The sequence below is a fragment of the Opisthorchis viverrini genome (assembly GCF_000715545.1).
Source record: "Opisthorchis viverrini unplaced genomic scaffold opera_v5_672, whole genome shotgun sequence".
Lineage (NCBI taxonomy): Eukaryota > Metazoa > Platyhelminthes > Trematoda > Opisthorchiida > Opisthorchiidae > Opisthorchis > Opisthorchis viverrini.
In genome coordinates this window covers 30,302-51,163 of record NW_008752339.1, presented here as the reverse complement: position 1 = coordinate 51,163, position 20,862 = coordinate 30,302, and the positions used below count along the sequence as shown (strand labels likewise).

The 20,862-nt window shown below is 42.5% G+C and overlaps 1 protein-coding gene across 1 annotated transcript; it reads left to right on the top strand.

Annotated features, from left to right (window-relative positions):
• Positions 1–702: 702 nt before the first annotated feature.
• Positions 703–14,983, top strand: T265_11965 (hypothetical protein; the record flags this gene model as incomplete). Its single annotated transcript, XM_009178817.1, has 4 exons — positions 703–899; positions 5,794–5,919; positions 10,789–11,029; positions 14,748–14,983. The coding sequence occupies 4 exons, from the start codon at positions 703–705 to the stop codon at positions 14,901–14,903; spliced, it is 720 nt and encodes a 239-aa protein (XP_009177081.1).
• Positions 14,984–20,862: the final 5,879 nt, after the last annotated feature.

Genomic DNA, 20,862 nt, shown 5'->3' with positions numbered 1-20,862 from the left:
TTAAAAAAAATTGCTGTGAAGCCTCACACACACTCATAGGTTTCACGTTCACACAACACGTTTCGCTTCAGCAAATATTTTTATTACATTCTGTCCTATGGTCGGAACGTACTTAATCTGGCTGCCCCTACAATTGTGTGGTTTGTGTCTACATGCTTCGTCGACCAGGTATGTATTTAATTGTTGCCATAACACAGAAGATTCAGAAACGAAACTTTGAATTACACGGAAGAAATAAAGCTCGATCGCCCCAAGAGAGAGGGAGGCTCACACACGCTTAAACTGCATCACCTAGTACGTGTCAATGTGATTCGATCAATTCGTTCAGGGATATTTGTATATGGAAGTAGCTGTTGGAACGCCACGTCAAGAGAGAGCGTACTCACACACGCTTAAACTGCATCACCTAGTACGTGTCAATGTGATTCGATCAATTCGTTCAGGGATATTTGTATATGGAAGTAGCTGTTGGAACGCCACGTCAAACTCTAAATGTTGAAGTAGACACCTCGTTCGGTGCTACGCTTATTGTCGGAGTGGAAAGGCTGAGATCGATGACGTTCGGGCCCTTTAAGTTTGACGACTCCAGAACCAAACAATTGGGTCTAGTGCATTGCACTGTTCCCGGTACCGAAGGACTGGAAGGACGACAAATTACTGATGTGCTAACGGTACGATAGTCTCCTAGTTACAACTTTCCCAATGCAGATTGGCGAATATGCCATTCCGGGGTTTAACGTACAACTGATCGAAAACTTGAGATTGCTTCCAAATTTTCTCCGTTATTTTTCTGGAAAACTGGGACTCGCACCTACCTCTGACCTCCTTGCAGAAAACTTTGTTCAGGCTCTTCAAAGACTACTTCCAAATGAACCTGTATTCACATTTTGGTTTCGCCCGTGAGTTCTTCAATTTTGGAATGTTCGCAAGCTAACGCATCTCATTTGATACAATCTGTATATTTAATTCCGCGAACAGGTTGGTCAACCCATAATTATAATCTGTTCTAGTAGATGGTCGTACACCATTGCAGTCCAAGTTTCTTTAATCACCGACTGAGTGGTACAAAGTCTTAAAATATTTCTTACATCGATTTTTCCAAGTATGTGCTGCATTCCATGAAACAGTCCGTAGATTACTGCATTTAGTAGGTATGCGGTTCATCGACAATTGTTTTCCTTAAATCGGACGCTCCCAATTGTGGTTTGGTTAAGTAGCCTCGTGGATGAGAATGTACTTTGACATAAACCGCACTGCACAAGAGTATAAATTTAGAGAGAGTCCACTCCTCTTTTCTGTCTTGGTGCTGAACACGGTTCACAAAATATCAATTTGTGTCATACTTAATAACAGATCCAGCAGCCTCCATGGGAAAACTAAGGATAATTGCCCAAAGGAGAATTCAACTAGCCACTTCAAACAAAATTCGGTTTTAAGCTCAAGCAGGTAGCGGCTACTGTCGCCAGAGAAAATGGGTGTATTTATTACAGATATGTTTACTGTTCAGTGAGGCTATCCGATAAAGAATTGCAGTTTCCTCCTTATTGGTGATCAGCAGTGGTACACCTTTGACAAGTTTCTAGTAGGAATTTTGTCGTCCACGAATTACCGGCTAATAGCTTGAACCCTTGTCCATCTGCTCGCAAGTGAATTTTTTGTTGATAGTCTAAGCTTTGAGATTGAACATCTGGCATCATTATGGAAAGGGAACTGGTACAAAGTTACTGGTCCAGTACAAAACAATTTTCGGGCACAACTGTTTACCCCTGTGTGCGAAAGCAGAAATGTTGGACGCGAGCATACAGATGATAGATTTAAAGCCTTTTTCATAACTATGCTTCCTCAGAAAACGAGCTCCGAGTTGGAGAATTCCAGTCATGCGTGGGCATACATTGGAACTTCCCTCAGACCTCTGTGTGTGGGTAGCCATCTATCCTCGTTTTCCCCTGAAAACATCCAATCTGCTAACCTGATAAAAGTAAAGGAGAAGAAGGGGACACTAGGTTGAGAACGAAAGGACTGTCTCTACTAAAATAACTCAGCATAGCTGTCGAACAAAGAGTCAGATCCGCTGCGGGTTAGCGGAGAATTACTCTAGCAGCCAAGCTTTTAAGACTGGTCAGGAACAATTACACTTATACCATCATCACGAACAACAAAGCATGGATCAAGAATCTCTCTAGTAAAAAATAGATGGCTCAAGGACTAAGGTTTAATTTCAAACATGCCACCAATCTGAAGTACTTTGTCCACCACGGTGGCAGCAATGGAATCCGCCGAACTGGATATGAAAGCTGAATAACAACTCCATCATAATGCTGTACCGGCTATCACACAAAAACACTCAGTCTTCTCTCAAACAAGTAAAGGGAAGCGTTCAGAAATTTGAAGAAAGTGAAGTCATCATCATTCTACCTGCGTACAAAGAACACATGACCATTATCACAGACAGATCGGACTACGTAGACAAAGCGAATGCTCTGCTCAACGACAATACCACGTATCGCTGTCCGAAGGATGGCCAAGCCATAAACGTGCGAACAAAATCAGTAAAAGCTTGAAGCTACCAATGGACCTCCAAAAGATCACAACCGGACTTCCGGATGTGCACAAAAAGGCCACACTACTACCGGCAATTGTGTCAATTCCAGGCACACCAACCTACAACCTAGCAAAAGGAATATGGAAAAGGGTCAAGTATCCCATCATTGAATCGCGACACTCAATCGAAAACGCACAACACTTACTGGATAAACTAAGGAATGTGACAACAGAGGGGGATGAAAGAATGGTCTCATTTGATGTCAGCTCACTGTTCACAGTAGTGGACATCAATTCCACAAAGGCAACGGTCACCGAACTCCTGGACAATCATGGATCTCCAAGCGGATTTCTAATAACAGAAGACGTCTGTGAAGCGCTCAACCTCTGTTTGATCGCGTACTTCGAATTCAACAGTGAATGCTACGAACAACTGAAAGCAGTGCCAATGGGTTCCCCAATTTCATGGTAAAAGCATAGAAACGACTGTACAAAATATTTCAAAGGAGTGCTTACCCAAAGAAGGATGTAAGGTATGTAAAAGCCACTAAGTGGAACAAACTGGGAGCAAACTGCTAACGAGAATCAAGGAACACAACCTTGCTACTAAGAGACACGACTAACTTTCGCTCAGCTCTGTACACGAAGCTCAGAAAGGACACAAATCCGATTGGAGTAACGTCAGCATACTGTGCCGGGTAAGAACAAAGGAAGAACGCGAGTTCATTGAGGCGCGTTACACAATTGATGCAGCAATAAACGGACGCATTCAAATAAATCCTGTCTACAAATCTATGAGAACAAAGGAAATTAAGGAAGTATGAAGCCCGGAGCGGAACAAGGTTTGAAAGAAGAAATTAATGGAAGTACAAACTACCAAAAATGGAACGTACAACATTAACCAACCAAAACGCAGGGGAACCGACCACGACACAGTACACATCACAAACGTACCAACCACAATAGACAATGCTAGAGGGCGATCCTATCAGTAGTGTAGCCGTAGCAAGAACTACAGTCCAGAACGCAACACAGACCAACTAGAACTCAAGTGTGATGATTTTCAATGGATATCCAGGTTACAGCGCAACAGATGGCCATTGTAATCTATGTGTACGCCTGCACGAAGAGAGAGAGAGACTAAACCCCAACAGCGCACTGAAGATGTTTCCTCGAACGGTGACGAAATGTTAGCAGATCAATTGCCAGGCTCGGCGAACAGATCAATTACCAAATAATGCGCCCGAGCTACCAATATTCCAACACACTAATGCAAGTAAAATCTCTACGCGTTTCTGCCGGGAGTGTTCGGATTATCTGACAATGAGGTTTTGATTAGGAGTTACGTTCTATAGATGGTCCTTCTGCACTGAAAGGCTGAAGTTGTGTGAACTGGCAATCCCCTGGCTATTAGCTGAAGTTTAAACCATTGGGCGTGAGCGCCGGATCGGCAGTGTGATTCACTCTCATTTAGACAGGATATGTAGCCCTCCAGCCTAAAATCAAGGAACCCGAATCACGTGGTAAGGTGCTGACTACCCGTTTCACTGATTATTTCGGGCTGAAATTTGGCAGTAAGCTTCATCTTGTATAAGATCATCACCGGTTTTCTACCGTTAGTATAATGTAACACAGAACAATGATCGACGAAGCCGTGAACAGCCATTAATCATTGGATGGTTTGATATTCTTCCAGAGCTTTTCTCGGGTGTTTGGTCATCGAGAGGGTGTTTCGACAAGTTCTCCCGGAGTCGAAGGAAACCAGTTCTCTCTTGTCTACGTCTTAGTTAGCCACCAGCTGTTTAAGGCCTTCTCATCCACTAGTGTGGATTAAATAAGAAGACTTAAAAATGTCATAAAAAGTATCCAAACTATGTGTTACAATCCAGTTGTTTACGTTTATTTGATTTACGATGAAGACATGGAAATGGTATAACTGTTTCATTCACATTCATTTTGCGTAAAAACTCCGAAGTGCTTCGAATTGTCAGTATATATCGGTTATTACCAGCAGAAATTTCACCGGACAAGTGGGCTACATTTGTGTTGATTGGCTACCGCTTAAAGCAATAATTAGCCTAAAGGTAAGAATATGGTACACGAGATGTAAACCCTTCTTATGGGAAATCGTAAACCAATCATCCAGGAACCAAGTTAACGTACGATGTGGACTCTGTTATTATCCTGTTTAGCGGAAATTAATTGCACTGCTTATCATCGCACGCCGCCAAAACCACAGTTACTAACCTGAAGGTTGTTGGGTCCTATTCCATTAGAGACCCCTGGAATGCGCACAGTTTCAAAACTCCAATATGCATAAAACTATTGTACAGCACTTTTCAGCATTTCAGCGTAGATTAGCTTCGTGTAAAAGAACCAATTCTACGCACGACAAACTCATTTGCATCTAGATTAACCAAACTCCAGGTTAGAATCAGTTTTTCAACCCGAACTTGAATGACCTTCTTTGCGTTACACAAATCAGTTGAAATATCACATGAGAAATCGAGATCCGGGCTTATGTTACCTAACCGAAAGGAATGGATTTTATTCACGATAGCATGCGGTTTGTTGTGTCCCGAGGTGAGTGAACACATCATGTTTGCTGTGACCTCCAGACAGCAGTTTTACGACCACTTCAAATAAGACCGGTAATACTTTATGCCAGAGCCACAGGATTCCATCCACTGTGAGAACTCTGTGATCACCACCCACAGTAAATGTTTGGAATCCGATTATCTTGTGCCTGACAGAGCTTAACCGCATCCGATGATGGTGTGTGAAACACTACTGATCATGACGCTTGTCCCGCAAGATTAAAGGATCATAAAATTTGTCTTCATCAAACGGAAATCTCTAGACTTCCACATCTATCTCAAACTGTTTGTTGAAACTACTGAATGCGCCACTACGACAAAGAATGAAATTTCTAGGTAAGAAGTGGGAAACTGAAACCGGACAAACCATTGTAACACGGACGAACATTCGTGTAATGATTCGAAATGTCCAAGAGAAACGTGAAAAACAATTCATCATGCGAAAAAAGTCTGGATAGATGGAGAGTGTGCCAGTGTTGTTGGGCGATCAAATTTCCTGCGGGGTCCAGTTTGGAGCTATAAAATATATTAATTTGAAGATAGGAAAGACCGAAAATCGTCAACTTGCTGCCTGTCTATAAAGCGTGATAAACGCAAAAATCAATTTGAAAATTAAGGGCTTCGAGTTTATAAATTATTGTTTACTTCTCCTCAGGGACGAAGATGGAGTGTTCAGGAGCGGGATTTTCTCGTTCGGCGGGATTCATGATTACCGCAGTGAGGGGCAAGTGATATACCATCCCTTGGTGTCAGTCGATTCATGGATAATTCAAGCTACCAAGTGAGTTCAACACTGATGGCTTTCCACAAAGCGTTTACGCAGTCCAGCGTGATTGAATGCAGGGTTTTTTCAGAAAAGCTGCGTAAACACTAGGCAGTTCTTTTTTCGCACCACTCACAAGCCCATATAGATCAACCAAATCTACATTCATTTGAAGCACCTTGAACTGGAAGAGTAAGGAATTAAACTTGATCGGAACTAAGCTGAAACTTCCTCAACCCCTAAAGGCATGATTTTGTCGACAACAGCCGTTAGCTGACCTTCACCAATGATCTAGAGCTCTAATATGAAGATGACTTATTGATTTGCTTCCCGACTGCCTCAGAACGTGGCCAAACGTGGCAAATGCGAAACGTTGCCCAGTTAAACTAGACTGCTAAATGCTTACCAAGCTCTTCTAAACGATGACTTCCTCAAGATTTTTCAAGTTGTTATAGATAACTCAACGAAAGAATAAAAAATACGGCGTGCTGAGCCGATGGAAGAAAAATCCTGGGGTTTAGAGGTTTCAAAAATTTAAAATATGATGTCAGCTTTTGACAGCTATTTCTGGTTGTTCGCCATGTCAACTAATATCTAGGTCACTTTGAACCTGTCATCAAAATTAGGACACTGGAAAAACTGAGCAAATGGTTGAAATTGATTACTGTTACTCATAACGATTGATGGTTGGGCTTTTAATAGTTTGGAGACGTTACTTACCACCTGAATTATATTCGTTTGGGTGACTTTACTTTAAACTGTAAATCCGTGTTTGGTAATTAAAAGTAAATCCTAGACACGTTTGAGAACGTTTAAACCACAGAAACACCTCACTGTAAGTACTGCTAAAAAGCCGAACGTAGGGGCATTGGGAAATTGATAATATTGATTAATTTTATTTATTTATTTAATTTTATTAATTAAAATTAGTAAAATCCTTATGAAGTAAATGTGATGTTTGATTAGATCTTAGCATTTAGCTCGCAAACGTTTTGTCGCCAACAAAAGAGACTCTGTAAAAGTGGAATTGGTTGGGTACGTCGCCCGTTCCTTCTTCCTGAGTTTTCAAACAGCATTTGCATTCAGAAAACATGAGGTGACAGGTTCAGATGGAGTGGGTAAATGCAAGCGCCGGAAATGTTTCCGTCTGACAGGGTCCAGCTTCCGGTCAATAAATCAGAGACCGAACATACATCGAAGAAATATATTGAATCGGGTATTGGGACTTGGTGAGACTGCCCGGCAGAAGAAAGAATGCTGCACTAAGCTGAACATTCTTCATTGCCCAATCTGGTAGCAGCATGATAGATGCACAGATTTAGAATGAGTCAGTCAAGTTTATGAAGAAAGCGTATCCAAAACACAAAAAATGCATTAAAGCTGGTTTAAATGCAGTGGAGCACCAGTTTAGAACGGACCAATAGGATAATAGTAGTCAGCCAAACATACTCACTGGAACCAGACAGTATTCTAACCTGACATAAGCGGATGCAGGGAAAATTATCCGCTCAAGCTTTGCCAGCCCTTCGCTGATCACCCAGTCAACAGACACGGACAAACAATAGTTCTACGCATTCCCGCAGTGAAAAATGATCCCTCAGCTGTAAGGCTACTCTGTCACTTGATGCATTTGGCAGCGGTTTCGACATTCATTTTTTTCTCTACAAAGCATCGATTACCTGCAGTTCATGCGCATGAACAGTTTGGTAACTCTGCTGCCATAAACGCTGAAAAATTGCAACCATTAAATAATACCTGTGGTTTTTTGAGCGAAATTTTTTCCCGAATTATTGATCAAATCTAAAGTGACAAACTTGAGAAAGAAAAGAAAACTCTCTAAGATGGAAGTTATCGTGGGAAATAATCACTTCAAAGAAAGACAAATGACACAAATCACAAAATGGCCAAGCGATTGGTATTTGTGGGTGTGTTGTTGTTTTTTTTTACCTGCAAAGACCTATATTTGAAATCCCGTTGTGTGGTGTACGGAAGTTTGTATTAGGTTTCAACTCAAATAAAAATGATCTAAAAACTAACCAATTTATTACCACCAACGAAATATCACTACCATTACTGGCAATAACACCAGATGACAATATTCGCACAAACTGTGTGATTCATGATTGAACTTGGGGTGCTCGAAACTAAACAGAAAAACCAACGGGTTCCTCAACCACAGGCTCAAGTGAGAAACCAAACCGCAAGGCAGCCAGGTTAATGTAAGGCCGTTAGATAAACCGAAATTTTGGAAGTAAGCTGTTGGATATGTTCTAGCCCTTACCCTGGTAGGCCAGGAGGCTGTGTTGTTCAGACCTCTACTCGTGCACTAATTAGTTTGGAGTGATCCCCAATGCACACCAATGACATCCCTCAACAAAACTCACTGAGCGAAGGAATTCCGGCACCACCATACCGTGGTACGATCCAGTGTATTTGTGACGGAAAACGAAAAGTTGCGTTTATGCCAAATTCGTGCATTTATCAGGCGCCAAAAATAAAAAGTGTCCCCAAAGTGAATTGGGCACTTGAATAGTTGATGGTTGGTACATGAACCGAAGGTATTCCGTTACAGTCTGGATTTGATACTTTTTGGGTTTACAGAAAAGGGCTAAATTTTCCCTAGGAAATCTTCTAACATTTAGAATACGCATGTACATTCTCGGACCGGTAAACTCAAAATCGTTAGTTGCACAGCATCATAAAACAGCGGGACTCATCGTGCGATTGTCGATACGTGGTTACATTCCTAGCGCTGGCTGGTGGAGACTGCCTAGAAGATAGTGGAGGCCTTCGTTTCAAGCAGCAACTGCACCTTATTTATTTAGGCGAATACATTCAACGGACTAAAGAAGGCATAAAGCAGCAAACCAGATGCAAAAGGACAGAAATGCAATTCATTTTCAAGAATGCAATCGTCATGATCACACAAATCAACTAGCTCATCGCCCTGTTCAAATGACTTACCAAGGTAGGAAGATATAAGAGAAAATCAAATCCCTTTAGAATGGAGCGTCTCAAACACGCTGCCATGTTTCAATCGAAGACACTCACTAACATTAATGCTCCCAGTTTGATCCATTATGTATAGAGACAGATTCTTGGAATTAAAGCCATTTTTGCCCTAACCAAGAGTAAATCTCCAATTTTTAGCCTAGGTCAAGTTCTTTGACATCGCCAACCATTCAAACAACTTATATTCGTCAACTTGTGTGATATGAGAGCTATTTTCGACCAGGTTGCCCGTCGGGCAATTCAACGGTGTTCGGCATTTAAAGGTGTCGGATGCAAATTACATAACTCATGAGGCTTTGTAAGAGGACTCCTGTGGACGGTCACGAATATACAGCACGATTTCTTTGAGTCCACCACGTCCAACGTTGTAAGAAAAGTCTGCGATCCATTGTCTTCACTCCGCAACTTTTTCAGTGATATGCTACTTCATATTTGTCTGCCTGTCTCTCATATATCGTGGGTTGAAATAACCACGAGACATTTCCTCATAGACGCTGCTCTCTTGGTTCAGGTAACCAAAAATGAAAGTAATGACCCAAGAAATTCTGCCGGACTGCGTTGCTTATACTTCACACCTAGGAATTCGTAGTGTTCCTACAAGAGTGAGTGTTCACCTCAATATGCAGGCGAGCCGATGGACCTGGTGGTTAAATTGGTTTGCCTGGGAATTTGTATGCATTATTCTGGACTAGATGGCGACAGGAGTATTTCATGAGCCGGGAATTCCACGGGGGATCGTTCGAACTCTGGACAGGAATGGCGCCGGCTGGACATCAGTTCGTCTTTCAAGGACATGGCTCTCTTTGCAGCAGCTCGATCCATACCACCTTATGGACCAGGAACATGGCTACTAAACGCAGGAGAACGATGTCAGGTTTTATCATTGGTTTTTCTCTGGCAATGCTCATCTCTTGTGGAAACAATTGATAAGCAATACTGAAGCAGGCTATGGAGACCGGACGATTCCCCGATAGATCAATTAATCACGCTTCTTAGGTTAATTGTTCTACGCGTATTCTGCTCAACAGAGGAACATCTGCCTCGCGGAGATCATTTTATACAGGCCTAAAAAGCTGAAAAATCGGATGTTATTGAAATAAAAACCACTTACCAGATACCCCATGATGATAACCGGCACCTCAGTGAATGTGAACTGAATCAACACACTAATGAGTACTGACACTGGTAGACGTAGCTAATCGCGCAGTCTGTGGTGCGGGCGCACCAGATGTTTGCCTCCAGAGACGAGCAACTCAGTTGTTCAAACTAGCCGATTGTGCCACCACCTCCAATGATAGCCTATATTTCCGACTTTCCTACACATTGCTTCGACAGAGAGTGCAGCACCTAAAACCAGTGAACTCTTTTTACACGGTTTATAGCTGACAATCTGCCTGACTCGGTGGCTGACTTACACGCCAAAGGTACCAGAATTTATGTCCGGAAATTCGCTGTTTAGGACATAATTTATCCACTAAACTTCCTAACTTTGGTCTCTCTGTGAAGCAGCTGAAAATGCTGAGCCGTTTGCCTGTCCAAATCCGCATGCATTTTGTGCAAACATTTCAGTTATTTCTCGTGGTGTAGAAACCAAAGAATTGCCAGCACCCATTTATCCTGTCGTACATATTTACACTGCCTGAGCACTTGAATTAGGTGTGTAGCTAACTGTGCGAAATTGCATCCAAATATCCATTTTCTGACCGGAGTTTGTGACCGTGATGTCGTTCCAATTTTATGAGGTAATATACGACAGAGCTACTCCCAATACGAGCCAACAAAACGTGCGATTTGTGTGGTGGGGATAATTTGTGACAGTTGACTTAGATGACATTGATCTTTTGGAGTTCACTGACACGGCATGTTTATTTGTAGAATTTTACTGGGACAAGTTGTACTATGTGAGCAACATTGCAACATTCAATTCAACACCGCACTTCCTTATTTATATGGGCCCCAAGAGAAAATCGAAGAAGCTCAACGTTTGCTAGATGTAGAAACTAACCGAATGCACTTGGGAGCACATGTCATGGATTGCAACGAAAACTACCCGTTACTTATTGTTCATTTTGGCGGGCAGCAATTGCAATGGAGAATGAATGATTTCTGGGAAAAGGTGAGTACATTCTCTACAAACCTCTGTAATTATTCTGTGCAGAATATTGCTCGGGTTCGTTTCGCTTAGGTAGATGCACTTGCTAGAGCTTTACAAGAAACGGTCATACATCTGGCGCAAATTTTTTACTCAAAGAAGTCCCATCAGTCGGTAACGTTAGGTGCGCAGAACTACGGCGTAGCACAAGAGTGTCCGTATCATCTGGTAGGTCACAAACTAAACACATGCATGTCGCGCAACCTTTTGATTATTTGTGCACCGACAGTTGAATTTTCGTCTGCAGGAATTCGCTTGCACTTGTTGCAGATGGATGATGTTGGACACATTTCGTGAACAGGGCATCCTGTCAGACTAGGAACATTTGCAGATAAAGTTGGCATTTGTGAAAGACTAGAATGCATGTAAGCTAAAACAGTTTTTTCATCGCATTCTTCCTTTGAATGTGCTGCGTGTTTCGATACTCGAGAAAGGAGGACTTTATTAAGTCTCTGATAAATCCTCCTTTAAAAATATGAAAATTAGTGTATTTTGGGATTTTTTTGAAGAATCATTGTTCAGATAAAAACGGGTTTTCGACGACAGAAAAATTACACCCACCTGATTGATGAGCCTGAGAAGGTACCAAACTTCTGGTTATTGTTCGATAACCGTATATGAAGTGTAACTTTCAAAAGATGTTGACGTGTTGGAGACCAACACAGTATGTTTCCCTGCCAGGTGTAAGTAACTATTCTTAATTTTTTCTTATTGTAACAACAGAACAAATAGTGCCATCCTGCAGCGCATCTTATTGATGTTGCTATGATCTTTGGAAACTAGTACACTACAGTTGACTATGTAGATGAATAAGTATTAGGTGAACAAAAACTGGTTGTTACTCGATTTTCACTTTCGCTGTGCCCAGGCTTCCCATTAAGCGGGGTAACTGTTTTCTGCATTATGCTCCCAACCAAGCCGACCAGTTTGCGGGAAGCATTTTGTTCCCGATGGATTCTGTCGAGGCTAGGTTTGTCAACTGAAGTTTCGTTTTGGTGAGATCCACAGAAACTAGCTCAGATGCGGACGCGGAGAAGCGATATCGGCCCAATAATTGTGCAGGCCTTCATAGCCCTTTAATTAGCCCACGGTGGTTACATAAAAATAAGCCTTGATCATATGCGTTAATTATCAGTTGATAAACAGTCATAATCTGTTGGTTCATCTAGCGTTTGAAAATGGTGCCGCGCCCAGTCTATTTTGACCTCACAGAACTGATCCCGGGACCGCCAGTTGGCTAACAGATTTACCTGCAACAGGCAGTCCGGTAGCTTTTTGCTCAAGTGCTTCAGGATATCGTCGTTCAGCGCACTACATACCTGAATAATAGTGATTAGAATATGAGTCGAAATTAGCTCAGTTTTTCTCGTTAGACTCAGAAGGTGGGCACATGAGTTGGCTGCCAGCTTATGAAAAAACATCCCATAAAATCTATGCGTTCAGATTTGTGCGCATGTCTGCACGTTGCAACCTGTACTACGAAGCCTGTCATGCACGCGTTGCCGGGTGCAGATTTGGCACCTTCCTGATGGATGCTGGATGAGGTGGCAGTCTATATCCGGGGGATTAATGGATTGAGCATTCTCGACGCCTGTTTCGGAATCCGAACTCCGGTTTACCCCTATTTTGCACTGCGTGGTTTAGAAATCTATCACCCCATTGCCGTGTGAAACAAGTTCCGCCACCTGTCTAAGGCAGCTTGATCTAATACCTTAATTTTTTTTATCTCGCCTCAATGAAATTCAGCAGTATTTGTGGTTCGACGGTCGTGGTTTTCGCGATTCCGTCTGTTCGTCTTATCTCCAGGCATTTCGGCCAGACACCTAATTACTTAGAAATATCGACGATATCCACGAAGGAAAGCTGTCACATCCTAGCAATAAGAAGACAACATCCGAAAGTAATTCACTGCCGCGCAGCTGGGCTTTTACTGGCCACTTTCCGTGTGGTCGCTATACGTCACGTTGGTGTTGCATTAAATTCAATGTTAAGAGTCGTGTCTTAAGATGCTGTTGTGCTAAGTCATCAACAGTCATCAAGTCATCGTAAGACGACGGGCTCAAGCGCAGTCATTTGAATTTTTTGCGCAGAAAACCTAAACAAACCAAAGTAGGAAGAGAGATTGGACAACAAACAGTCCTAATGGGTCATGCCAATCACTTTTTGAATGTAAATCATCTGATAAACGACTGAATATGGACCCTTACTGTGCCGATGCTTCTGTCTTTCGGGATTCCTGGAAACCGTACTTCGTTGGATTGGAAATGCAATTTTTTCGCTGTCGTCTCCCTTCATAACTGCATTGATTCGATAGCTCGCCTAGATACGAGCCATAATCATACCCTCGTCAGACAACATGATCGTGATGAACAGGTGTGCAATTCGCTCATGATTTTCTACAGTGACCTCAGGTATGGTCAATGGTTTTTTATTGTGAAACCGAATCCATGTTATATTATATGACTAGGAAACCAAACTGTTGTCGAAATTCGTCAAACGCGCCTCTGCTCACCTTATGACCGCGTGGTCTCGCCTCCTGTTCCTCCTGGTACGAACGCATAATGAACACGTTGTTGGGTGATGGACTCAGAAGTGTTAGAAAAAAATCATTTTATCTAACCTGTACCTACATCATTCTTGGCTCTTTACCTTCTGACAGTGCAACTCCTTTACACGGGGCTATAATTGTGGTCTTGAACAGATTAACTTCTAACTCCATGCTCATCATCAGTAGTCTTACTTGATGATATAATCACCTAGTCGGTTATTCGCTCCTACCCCTGAAGTTACATGTTTTGCTGCTGGCTACAAAATGCTACAGATAAGGACTGATAGTTGGGTTTAGATGATGTTCGACAGCGACAACTCAGGCACTGAAACACTGGTATGAGAAACAGTCCTAAAATTTCCTAAGCCGTTCTGGCGTCTTCTCCTTCTGTTGGGGCTGATAGACTGATCAAACCTCTTTCAGCTTCATTCATTAGACGTGATGAATGTATACGATTGCAGAACACTGAATTGATCTAAGTAAAATGTCATGAATTTTGTTTGTTGCTGGAATTTTGGTAGGTGACAACTCGCGATTTGTCACTATCCTGAGCGATACAATGCGCGGATGATTGGGCAGCTTTTTCCATTCTTGCTTAACCTTGTCTGGGTTTAAAACATAATCTTTGGCATTTATCCAGATAACGATTTTAGTGGTCACCTTGGACATGGTCTGACTGGCTCGTGAACGATTTGAGTTGCATGTTGTTTCGTCTTTCTTGCATTTCACTGTTTGCGGAGAACCTTGTCATAGCAGGAGAAAGATGACTTTCAAGTAGCAAAGTATATTACCCAGATCGTTCATTATTTAATTAAGCCAATTCTCGATTTTGTTAGATACGTATGTGCGCTCATGTAACAGCGTATGCAGAACGGTGGAAACATTCTTTCCTATGAAGCTAACAATGATGTATAAACACCGTTAACACAGCTATTTTGGGCATATGTAGTATGGGGTTTTTTGGAAAAACCGACGGATAATAGAATGAGAAATCATGCTGTGTTACCAAGGCTTACGGTTTTCATATCTATCCAAGAAATGGCGAAAACTGGATGACCCAACTAATTCATATGATCCTTTGCCATCAGGAATCCCTTCATGTTATATCAATCTTTACTGGTACTGTGTTTACAGAGAATGGATAGAAGGAAAGTCACCTGCATATTGGGGATGCGCGCCTCATCGTCCGGGCCCGGATGGATATTTGGTCACAGAGTGATGTTCCGATTGTTTACAGTTTTTGATCGCATTGGTTCACGGATAGGAATCGCCAAAGCAAACCGTCCATAAGACACTTCCGTTTAGCGCAGAACGCAGTCCAGTGATGGATGTTCTGTGCATTGTTTAATCATGATGCTTTTACATTCCAGTTGCATATTTAAAATAAACTATGGTTTATTGTGACGCTGTTTATTCGGGGCGCGTACGCAGAAACTATTGAAATCTGATCTGTTTTGGGAAGGACTTAGGACTTCAGATTTTAGTTCAGAAAAAAAGTAATTTAAGTTGATGTTTGTGAACCATTTTACGACTGCATGTCTTCAGGTAAATTATGATGTATACCGGCGTTCCTTTGTGCAGTGGCGTCGTCTACCGTTCTGTTCGCCGCCTCGGACTCTCTATGCGCAACATAGCTTGATGGCTAACACACTGAGACGGATATTCCTTGTCGTAGTTGCTGAGAACGCGGTCGTCCTCTAAATCACTTTTTGGTCAAATGTTATTTGCTAGAAAAAAGGCTTCATCCCCATAAGCAACTGCTTGCGATTTTAAATTTATACAATAAACACGAATGCTTGGGTTAACGGGTAATTTTCGTTACCTATAGATTGCCTTTCTACGGATGATCACCGTGAATGTATTTGTCTCAGCCAATATTCTACACATTCTAGCGGTAAATGAAAGGGTCCCGTTTGATCGATGCATGTGGATAGCATGCTAGTAACCTCATCCCCCAGTTTGGTTTCCCTTATCTCTATAGGGATTCAAATTGCCCACCCCTGAATTAGGATAACCGCGGTAAAACCAATGCTCTTGTACAATCAAGGCTGACTCGATGCACGTCTGCTTGTTCGCCTCACATTAACTAGATAACTGTTTGTTATCTCTCCATTTTGAGTATCTCATTTTCCCGCCATGGTTAACTACTTTATCACAATTTCAAAAGATTCCTCATCACAAACAATCTTTGACGGGTTTTCGTGTGATTTACAGAGTGCTTCAAATAAAACTGAATTGAACCCTCGTTTACGATAGGCCCCAACATAAGCAATATCAGCCTCGCCTCCCGGTGAACTCTCAGCAACCTCAGGTGCAGAATGTTTTGCATCAAATAAAACTGCCACATTTCGAATGTCGTACCAAAGAAACTTGAGGTGGGCTTCGTTTAATGCACTCGGCTCAAGATTAGCATAAACGCGTGAGGGTTCACCAGAAAGTCAGCTGAGTCGGCGTTGAATCCGAATTGGTGTTCAAAATAGCGTTTTGCTGAATCAACATCTGCCGCGCGGGGGACACTGGGGATGTGCGCTAAACTCATGAATCCCAGGCCGAAAAATCGGGTACCTTTTGGTGGCCTCATGAGTAGTATTTCCTGTCTGTGAATTCTGATGACTGTAAACTTTTGGACGGGATTAAACAAGAACCACAGCTAACTGTCAAACTTTGCTAATTGTAACGTCTGGGATATTTTCTACCAATAAGTCCAAAACTGCTTGAAGCTCGCATCTGGTCTACACACTCAGTTGCATGTCTGGATAACGCTGCGACAAACGCGATTTGTGGAATAAAAGCAGAGATTTCCTGTGAGGACGCAAGTGAAGAAAACAAGACGGTTCACGGTTAGCGGATATATTACAGTAGCCAAAAGTATATTTGTGGTTGCAAGCCAACTCCAATTAGTTGAGATTTTCAGTGATTTTCTGAATCAGAAAAATACGATCGCCTTGTGTTTCACCTTTGCTCCTGGCAACAAGTTGGCATCCAAGAGGAATTAGTGTGTAAAAAAGCGGCAATTCGAAATAATCGTTATCACCTTAACAGTTTAATTTCTTCTTCGTCAATAACGTCCAAGTAAGTCGAAACGGCGGGTACTATGGAAGGCGTTGTTCCCTCATCCAACTAGTGGTTAGAGCCACGTTAATGCGGGCAGAACAATGCCTTAACGAAAAGGTGGGATTTCCGAGTAACGTCGGGGAAACTAGAAGACCTAAGAATGAGGCTGATACCATCCACACGGGTTGGTTTCTGCAAAATGTCAACAAAGTTCCCAGGTAGTCAGTGGAGACTGAGAGTGGATAGTGTGGAGAGTGGAGACTGACAGTCGAGTGACAGACAGGAAATCATGAAGGTGGGAAATAGCTTGGCAGTAAGGAACTGTGAGGTCAGTGAAGCCAGCACGGGGTTTCCAGTTACTCTTGGCTTATATTTAGATCGCATACATCTGAAAATCTCAATGGCTGTTACCTGAAAGCTGAATCCCAAAAGTTGCGTTTTCCAAAGAGCAAAAATGGTACTCCTGCGATAGTCGTGTTACTGTAGCGACAGAAATACATGTGGTTACCCACCGTTGTCATGAGCAGTTAATTCAGCGTGTCACTGAAAACCTTCTGTAGTTTGCATCCAGTCGATAGATTTCGCGTCGTGAAATAGTGGATATTTGCATCCGAGGAGTACTTCTGCGACAGACATCAATAATAAAGCCAGAGTGGGTTGTAAACCACCAGATTGGGATGCCAAACTAATTGTTATCGCAATTCTCGGGAAGGCGACCGCTTGTTGTGATATCGGAACCATCAGTCACGCTTTTGCGACAGGCGCTAAAAATGCTGTTGTTACCGATTTGACAGCAAGTAGCACTCAATGCGTTGACAGAGGTGTTTTTGGTCAGAACGCGAACGTCCCCCAATTTTTGCTGGCTACCAAATAAATAAATAAATAACTGAATAAATAAATACCAAAATGACGCCGTCATCGAAACAACCATTTTCAACGGCTGTCAGTTTACCCCTGATACGTGTCAATTGAGCGGCTTCGTTCGCGTAGCCACTGGGCAATGAGCCCTTTGTCCAAAAACTACTTCAAACAGAAGTACTTTCGCGAGCGCTAACTAAATACTCATACGAGACGCTTGAACTTTTACGCTAATCACAAAAGTAATATCGAGTGTGGCAAGACTGAAAACACTATTCACTTGGGTCGCTTGAGGCTCTTCAAAATGACCGGTGTCGTTCTGTAATTGGCTCATCAGGTGGGCGCGATTCCCGAGGTTTATCACATTATTTTCCGCCTGAAACCAAATTACGCGAAATTAGCGATTGATTTCCAATGGTGACCCGCCGAAAACTAGCTAGATATCTAGTGTATGTTATTTTTCAAGTTAGTTAGCATTTTTCTAAAATTGATCATGACCTCAATACGGGAGAGAGCATCCGTCAGATTCTGCACGCCGTCCGCGAATTTTCTCCATGTTTGTCAAACACACTATCAAAACATCTTCCGTTTTTTTGGGTACTGAGCGGGTCTCACTATTGATTTCATCCCAAACCTTCGTGCGAGATTATGAGACTTAAGTAGTAAAAACGCTAGAGCGTTTACATAACCGATTTTATTCAAGTTAGTGGCGGAAAAAACTTTCCAGGATAAAGTTCAGTGGACCAAATATAGATCGCCTAATAGCCCAAGATGGATATGCCCGAATGCTCAGCCTTCCTGATAGGTCGATACTTTCGTCAACTTGGAGGAGTTACGGTGGTTAAGCTGTTGTGATTCGTTGACCGCCCTTTTATCTGTGCGAGATTTACTGTCGAATGGCGCTTGCTGTCTGTCTAAAACGAGAATTCAAATTATAAGTTCCGCCCATCACCATATCTATTTTCAATTGCTTCTGAATGCGGAAGTCTAGTGATTAAAACAACACTGGATGATGATGAATAGTTGAATAGTTCCATTCGCTGGTGCGGTTCAATGAGCAAGGTATGTTAGAATTTCCCGTACACACACCGATGCTCGATGCCTAAGATTTAGCGAATCGTAACCCTAGTGAATCTAACGACTGTCTTCAAATTTTTGAGTGACTTGCAGCGGTTGGCTGAGGGCTCATATATTTGCATGGTTACCGGGGATGTGATCGCGCAGGTGACTCGAGTTATGGGGATCGACGCACACACATAGGCGGTCTTCTTGCACTGGAATCAAGATGCACAAACACATGCTCCAGCTATGTGCTGACCACAAACCGTATCTGTGCAACACCAGACAATCTACTCTGTTTTGCCACATGGGGTGCTTGTTTGATCCAGAAGGCTAAATTGATTGAGCAAGCGAGAAATTCTGAGAATGTACGTAAACGTTTCCAACCGATTCGCGAAGCGCCCAAAAACATGTTTAGGGTGGCAGCAACAGACCCAAAGTTGCTTAAAGTGAGCGGATAAGTTACTGACATTAGATGGTCTGCACGGTCTGCAGTTTCTTCCCATGAATCCAATAATTTTTCTTATGGCAATATCAAGCAGTGAGTATCCCGGTACGATAATACCTCGCCGTGTATTCATTTGAGCGTGTGGTGATCATCATAAAAACATTTAATAACCGTGACGTTTTTCTGGGCTTCGTTTGGTGGGACGCCTCTTGTAACCGAGTGAAAATGTAGGCCGTGAATAGATGCTCCACTTTACGTCAACGAATGAGCGCAAATATTCTTTATGTAATCTTCAACTTAATTCCAAATTCAATACCGAAGAAAACAATTGAACGGAAGGCACTTTTTACACAATCTCCCACCCTCTTCATGGATACATGACGCTCAATCACTGACAGTCATTAAAATATGAGTCCTGCGCAAATACAGAGCCATGAGCAAGTCTAAGCAGCTTCCAACAAAGCTGATTTTAAATGTCCGAATGAACATCATCAAACGTTTTAAATTTTTGTCAAAGATTATTTATTTAAACTACAGTTTCAAGAAAATTTGAGTTGTGCCGCTCCAGATGAGCTTATGAGCGCCACGGTAAAGCGAGGCGCCACCTTCCGTACTGACGAAACGGAAACATGTATGCTGAGCACATATAATTGCTGATATACGAAGCTACCGGCAATCACGCAATTTAAGATGCCTTAGGTCTTCGGGGCAGAGGGACCAATTCCACGCGCCCTTAAATTTCGCTTGCCTACACGGCTCTTAGCTTCGGCGAAATTCGACTGTGATGCGATGAATGATACAGTATGGTGAATGTCGCGTGATCCGATTTTCCGCGCATCAGTTTCAAAATGTTCAAAATGTTCTAGCGTATGCTAAACTATAAAAAAGCTGAAGCCCGTCACAGATAAGGGCAGCTTGTCAGTGAGAGTTGACCGTATAGAGAGCTAGAGGTACAGAAAACAATCACTGCGTTCGGCAGCTAAGGGTTAGTCTTTGGTTGGCAGCGCGATGTGGCAGCCCGTGTCACGCGACAAATCAGATTGAGCGGTTAGGTCCGTTTGAAACAAATCTCACTAAAGGCTGTCTGGTGGGTGCAATGTATATAGGCAATGCAAAAATGGGGCGTTCTCGGTGCCGAGTTGCTGTAGTAAGCAACACGTTTTCCCGCCATCCGTCGAGCCCGGAGTTGGATCCCCAATCGGTCCGAGTTTCTGTCAGAGCAGATGCTCGAAAGTAGGTAGAACTTGTAAGCCATGACGGATGGGGAACAAAATATGGACATCTGCTACTGAAGAGTAAGCCTAGCATTACTCGGGGCGAAATTGAGACAAAACGAGTAGCGAGGAAACGAGAAGGCGTTATAATGAATGGACATACGTCACGCTGCACACGAGTAGTCAGAACACAAGGGCAAATGACACCGTTGTACACCGCTGATTCACAGGAGGAATCAACGCACATAATTCTGAAGTGCCGGAATACCGCAACACTGCGGCCAGTCTCAAGTAATACATTCAATGTCAAAAGTGTATAACGCGTGTAAAATGCTTTCTGACTCCTCCGATATGATGCCTAAAGTGATCATCAAGAAGCAAAACAACTTTATCCAATTGTCATTTTTGAGTTTTAATTTTGGTATTTCGAGCCAAGATCACATGGCAAAGAAGAGGCAAACTTTTCTAGTTGTGACTAATCATTTCAACCAATTGCTTTTCATCTTTGCTCAACCTGGGACATGAAGATTTAGCGCACAAAAACGTTTTTAAAATTTGCTGCAACCACTCCCTGGCAAGAATATTCGACAGGACTTGTTTGCCCAGTATTGAGAGC